Source organism: Cyphomyrmex costatus, unplaced genomic scaffold (assembly GCF_001594065.2).
Source record: "Cyphomyrmex costatus isolate MS0001 unplaced genomic scaffold, Ccosl1.0 scaffold334, whole genome shotgun sequence".
Classification (NCBI taxonomy): Eukaryota; Metazoa; Arthropoda; class Insecta; order Hymenoptera; family Formicidae; genus Cyphomyrmex; species Cyphomyrmex costatus.
Window position 1 is genome coordinate 7,851 of NW_017277493.1, and position 7,171 is coordinate 15,021.

General features: G+C 31.1%; 1 protein-coding gene across 1 annotated transcript; it reads left to right on the forward strand.

Annotated features, from left to right (window-relative positions):
* Positions 1-869: 869 nt before the first annotated feature.
* On the forward strand, positions 870-6,714 carry LOC108776053 (phospholipase B1, membrane-associated; the record flags this gene model as incomplete). Its single annotated transcript, XM_018542560.1, has 5 exons — positions 870-1,046; positions 1,156-1,315; positions 3,241-3,400; positions 3,706-3,857; positions 6,542-6,714. Coding segments are annotated over 5 exons (822 nt in total), but the record flags the coding sequence as incomplete, so codon positions are not given.
* Between the last annotated feature and the right edge of the window lie 457 nt (positions 6,715-7,171).

Here is a 7,171-nt window from a genome sequence, read left to right on the forward strand (position 1 = left end):
GGTGCTTCTAGACTATCGAGCCGAACCGCGAGCCGAACCTCGAGCCGAGCCGAGCCGCGAGCCGCGAGCCGAGCCTCGAGCCGAGCCGAGCCGTGCCTCGAGCTAATGAACCGAAATTATAAAAAAAAAAAAGAAATACGGATCGCTTGTGACGCTTGTGAAATTTGGTTAGAGCTCGACTTGATTTCGACTCCGAAGTTCAGCTCGATAATTTCGGTTCGAAACTCATCAGCTCGAGGCTCGGCTCGCGGCTCGCGGCTCGGCTCGAGGTTCGGCTCGCCTTTCGGCTCGATAGTCTAAACGCACCTTTATATAAGTATAAAAGATAAAGAATCAGAATGAAGAGGACCAAGTCGAAAAAGAATCCTTGCTTCGCAATTTATAAAAATGATTCCGAAGATCTTTTTCGTTTTTATTTCGCGATACAGTAAACAATACTAACAATACCAATAAATAATGATAGTCAATGTTTAGAATATAATATATGATGAAGAAGAGACATAATATATTTCTATTTTAATCTTATCTTACGAGAAAACATTAACAAACATTTACATAATAATAAAAATATAGTACCGGGTTTGTACATAAAAACCAAAAACGAGTTATTTAGGTGATGACTTGTTTTAGATGCCTTACCCTGTATAAATGACAATAAATGGAAAACGAAGAAATGACTGAAGCGTGATCACAGTCCGGGTAAAACTCAATATGCGTTTAAAAACTTAGAAATTATAATCTATGTATAATACACACCTGCTATTCCAAGTGTAATGTTTTGTCATTATGTTTCTTACTATTTACAATAATCCGATATTTCATGCATAATTAAAACTTTATATTCTTTATTTTACGATGTATGATTGTAGGTATTCAATCCAAAATTAACAGGATATTCTACGGGCACGGGAGAATTTATTTCGACCGCGGCGAAATTGAACGTTGCCTTTCCGGTCGCTGCTACTGAAGATGCGTTACAACAAGCGAGAATCCTGGTGCAAAGAATAAAAAATAATCCCAAAATAAATATAAAAAGACATTGGAAGGTAATTATGATGTGAAAGTCTCTTTGTTGTGATATATGCTTATCGATGGAGAAACTTAAAAATAATTCTCACTTGACTTTGACTATTTGTATTATATTTCCTTTATCAGCTTATTACGATCTTATTTGGAGCTAACGACATTTGTTCGGCGCAATGTTACGATCCACAAAAATTCTCACCAATGCGTTACATCTTACATTTACGAAGAACGCTCGATTTTTTAAAAATCGCATTACCCCGCACTCTAGTCAATTTGGTTCCAGCCCTAGGTAATAAATAAATTAATAATTGATGATAATAATATTTGATTATAGTAATTTTTTGCAAGCTCTCAAATACAGAAATATACGTATTAATATTACAATATTGCTAAATTTTCTAAGAGACTAATGTTTTATGCAAATAATATACAAAATAATGATTTGCAAATCCTTTTTTGCATAATTTTATGGTAGTATTCATAAAATATCAAACAATTCCATCATGTAAAATTGGAGCCTGCAAAGTAAAAATCCATAAGCAAGCTCGACTATAATAAACTGTGCACTCACACTCTCACGCCATCCTCAAATCTCTCTACCATTTTACCTTTCTCCTCTTCTACCCACTCCATTCCACCCCTTCCACCATCTACTCCCACCGTCACTCTCACCCTACCGTCCCCATCTTCTTACTTCCCCTACTTTCCTACACCCACTCCATACCTTGCCTCCTCCCCTAACTCCTCCCACTAAAAGTAGGCGGAGTAAATAGGAATCTCCCCTCTCCCACCCCCACCCACCCCCCGCTGAGGTAGAGTGGGAGGACAAGTGAGGTGGGAGCGAGAGGGATAGAACGCACAAGAGCAGGATGAAATACGAGAATTATACTGATCTACGTGTACTGGAGTGTATCGAGTTACGTGGGAAGACAACGATAACGAGCAAAATTCCAAGGAAACTATGTTCCGTAACATTACACATTCATGGAATAGCTTCAGAGTTATTACAGTGTCCAAGAATTCTAGTTGAAGCTGTTGCCGTAGGCGAACATCATCTTAACCTACTTTATACGTATTTTCTTGATCCTTGTATTATACATTATTCTGTTTTATATTGTTTCAATTTTATGTTATATTCAAAAGAAAGGTCCATCTTTAATTCTTTAATTAAAGGTCCATTGTATTTACGAATCCGCGGGGGCGAACGAACATGGTAATGTATAATCCGAGGGAGCGTATGTTCCGAGAGACAGTTTGATAGCCGCGGGCGTATAAGCCTTCGTAAAAAATGTACTGGACATCTCATCAGTCATTATTAAAAGTTTTAGCTCGAAATCCGATTCATTACATTTTTTATAAATTATCCATTGTTTCAAGAACTTTTTAAAATTATTTATAATATTATAATAACCAATAGATAATAATGCAAATAAAAGAATTTTAAATAAATAAAAAATATATATGTGTTTACATTTTTTATTATGGATATATATATATATTTTTTAATTAATAATATTACTCTTTGACTCTTCCACTTTCTTTAAAAAAAACTGCATTTGCGAGTTAATAATATATTCATCACACACACACACACACACACACACACACACACACACACACACACACATTAGGGTGGCTTTTATTTTTTGATCTTGAAACTTTTGAATTCAATTCCCCGAAACAGCTTCGAATTTTAAAAAAATAATTCCTATCAAAATCGAGCGTAATCGAATGAAGAAAAGAAGTGTCGACAACTCTTTGATTTTCTGATTTTCAACAATTTTTGTGTAACTTTACATATGTACGTATACGTATGTTTGAGTAAATTTAATAATATGTATACGCGCGCGCGTACATATAAGTATAACGCGATTTCGTAAAAGAAAGATTCTTACAAAGTGCGCAAATACTGAAATCAAAATGATCAATCAATAATATAATAAATATTTATTAAATAACAGGTTGCAATAAATTTTTATAGATTATTTTGTAAATATATAATTTGAAACTGTTCTGGAGGGATCGGCAAACAAATACATGAAAATACTTTTTTATCAAGTATAAGTAAGGCCAACCCAATACAATATATCCATGTATATATATATATATATATATGTGCATAATGTATGTAATAATATATAATATGTAATATTATATATTCACTATACAATGTTAAATTTTCATTCAATTCTGTTTATTATCATTTTGCGACAGATGTTACGGTCTCTATTAGAGTAACAAGAAGTACCATGTGTAATATATTGCACCCTCTCTATTGTGCCTGCATGCATCAAGGTAGTCGACCGGAAATTGAAACGTCGAAAATATCCCAGCTTTATCAACAGGCTGCTGAAGCTTTAGTTCACTCAGGAAGGTATAATCAGTGATTAATATGCAATCAAAGTGTCTTGTTTAATTAGTAACTTTGAGTTGTTTACCAAAATCTATAATATTGTTATGCCCGTGCCTTGCTGACACCCGTAACGTTTCAAGGACAGCGAATTCCTTGGCTTGGAACGTTACGGGTGTCAGCAAGGCACGGGCATAACAATATCATATATCCTTGAGAAGTATTTCATTACATTTGACGATTTGTTTTTTAAATCATGTTACATTATATCCATATCTATTTATGTTCATAAAATAAATCGTAAAAAAATTAAAATACTATTATTTCAGATATGATAACTCTCCGGATTTCACGGTGGTGTTGCAGCCATTCATTAAATTATTTAATGCTCCTAATACAGATCCTAGACGCGCTCCATCGATCGACTCCAGTCTGGTCACATATGATTGTTTCCATTTTAGTCAGAAAGGACACGCACTCGGTAAGCCACGATTATCCTTATCATTTAAATGCATGTTGTTATTTCATTGAAATAATAAATAATATTGGATAATAATTACATAATATGTATTAAACATGATAGTATTATTAGCTATTTATTATATTTTCGATACATGTCCTAGTAAATAATGCGTAACATTAATACACATAATATATATACATTTACATACACACACATGCACATACGCACAAATTCTCCTGCCTAACAGAGTGTAACCGTTATAATATTACGATATTCTTTCCTGAACAGGCGCATACTTGCTACGACATTTATCGATTGAAGTGCACCTGTTAAATCGGAAAGATTGTCATAATGTTAAAACGGTTGCATCTTACTAGGAAGAGAATTTGTGTGATGCGCGCGCGTGTTTGTGTACGTATGTATAATGTATCGCGAGTGCAAAGAAAAAAGCATAATTTGCATTGTAAATATAAAAACGAAAATTAGACAATTGGTAAAATTCTATTTAATTTTATATATTAACTTACGTTAGACAGATAAGAAGATAATTGAAAACGAAAATAAAAGAACATTTCTTTAGTATTAATAAATCTGTTGACAATGATATTTAATCATCGCATCGTGTGGAGACGAATCATAATTTTAAATAGAATAATGTTGCCATTTTAGATGTAGAACCTTATTACTCTACAAGATGATCTTAAAAAACAGAAACAAGGCTTTTAAAATAAAGTGAAACAGATAAACTCTCAAACAGATAATATCTATCTGTCTTTATTTAATTATTTTACCCAAGCTGATCCCTTTTCTACCTGAAATTTCCTCTTATTTAAGCAGATTAAGTAATAGTATTCCTTTATAAATTTATTAACGTATTGACATGTAAGAATATACTAAAGAACTATTTCCCAAATAATTGATTTAGTTATTTATTTATTTATTTTAATGATTTTTTGTAGATTTAAATCAAAAGTTATGGTTCTGAATAGCGCAAGTATCAGGAAAACATAACATCACTATGAGTGTACGTACATTCAGTAGGTATGTCAAGTGGGCCATATCAATTTTATCTTACAAAGAGTTTTCTCTCTTTAATTATAAAAAAAACGACGAAAATGTAAACTACAATATTGTAAAGTTTAAGTGCAGAACTTCAATATATATGAATTAAAATTAATGATATGAGCAATCTTATGTGTCTTGCGTGATGAAATATACTTGACTAATCGTATTTATTTCGTATTTTTTCAGTTTTGATCCGTTTTTTGATCAAGAGGAATATAATCGATACCTTTTTTATGTACTTGACAAATATTTTTTTAAATATGTTTATTAAATAAACAATTTATGAGAATAAATCTACACGAAAGAAAGAATGGTGTTCATAAAATATAATATATAAACATTTAGCTAGATCTGAATATAATTTCTTTTTAATCTTCAAAGTAATTATAATAAGACGTTTAAACTAAGAGATAACTAGACTCTATATATGGTTTAATTTACTCCATCTGCTATTTATGGATAATTACATGGTTAATTTCAATAAATATTAATAAATCGTCAAGATTCAACTTCATTGTATCAATTTATTGCTTATTTAATTTATTCGGTTATTTCAGTAAAACAAAGTGAAACATGTCGAGATGTATTTGTGGGTACATATAATTACTGTCTATAACAGATTGCGACAGATATTATACGAGACGGTTTTTAATTTCCGCTTATATCATTCATTTCGATTTATTATTATTTCAGCTGTGTATTTATATGTTAAAACATTTAGTATTTAGTTTACTTTTCCATCGTTTCATTTATAATCAAAAAGAGGAAACTCTTTGTAAGGTAAAACCAATATCGTTTATTTAAGTATACGGAGTGTACATACATCGATTACGATATGTTTCCCTGATATTCCCGTTATTCCAGATCATAACTCTTAATACAAATCTGCTAAACATTATAGAAATAAGTAAATAAAAAACTAATCAATATCGTTTGGAAAATATTTCTTTGTGTATTCTTAATATTTTTACGTATATCAATATGTTAATAAATTTATAATTTTATAAAGGTAATATTAAATCACTTTTTATTTTCCAGTTTAATTTGACATTTCTTGTAAAAAAGAAAGAAATATGTATGTAGACTAAATTGATTACATCCAATATGATCCTTAATGCTATTTTTTCTCAACAAAATAAGATATTAATATCAAAAATTTAACCTAATTTTAATTATTGTTTTACTATAACGATATTTTGAGTAGGAGTAGTGAGGTGACTTAGATTAAATTAAATTTGTTACTAAATGTAAAACAGTGTATACACAACGTCTGATTGTAATGCTCTATATGCATATTTATGCATAAAGATTTATTAGTTAATAATCATTATTCATTGAATTTAAATAGTTGAATATATAATTCAATCATTTTCGCAACGCCGCCGAGGACAAACAAATAATTATTATTCCACTCCAGATAACATATGTCGTAAAAACGAGTGTGTACATACTCATCAGCGGGCGTGATTGAGAAGTATCGTTATATGCCTCTTAGACGTTGTCAACAAGAATCTTGGTGATAGAAAACGTCATACTAACCATCGTTGATATTGTTATTTTTCGCAAAAATAATAGAATAAGAGACGCACGTTTTCTTGTTTTTTCTGCGTGATTAATTTACTTTCTTTCAATTTCAGCCGCTAATCTCCTGTGGAATAACATGTTGGAGCCTGTCGGAAATAAAACAGACAGGGGATTGCCAAGAACACTAGAGAAAATACTTTGCCCTACGGAAAACGCTCCTTATATCTTTACAAACGTCAATTCACGGTATTTCCGAATGACTGGCAGACAAGATGGAATTGTTTAATAAGATTCAATAGTAATTTAGCCTATTAATTACGAGATAAATTCTGCGAAAGAGCTAAATTATAGCAAATTTAGTGAGAGTATTAAGGAGATAATGTATTTGTTATTGATTATTTGAGTAAAAAAGGCTTTCAAATTCAAAATAATATAAATATAGTAACAATAAAGTAGTATAAAAGTAGTATAAATGTATAAGTGGTATAAAATGTACAAACAATTATTAATTAATCAAATATCTAAAATAAAGTTAGAATTGAGAAAAATTTTGATGAAAAATGCATTAATTTTTCTACATAAATCTATAAAACATGTTATAGACGTATATCTGGAGACACGGTAGTGTCTCAGTTACAGTAACATTGTTACAAGCTTCTCTGCTGTATAGGAGTCGCTTTCTGAATTCACCTCGTGCACCTGATTTGCATTCTTTTTTTTGTAGGAAACGTAATTTTGGACGG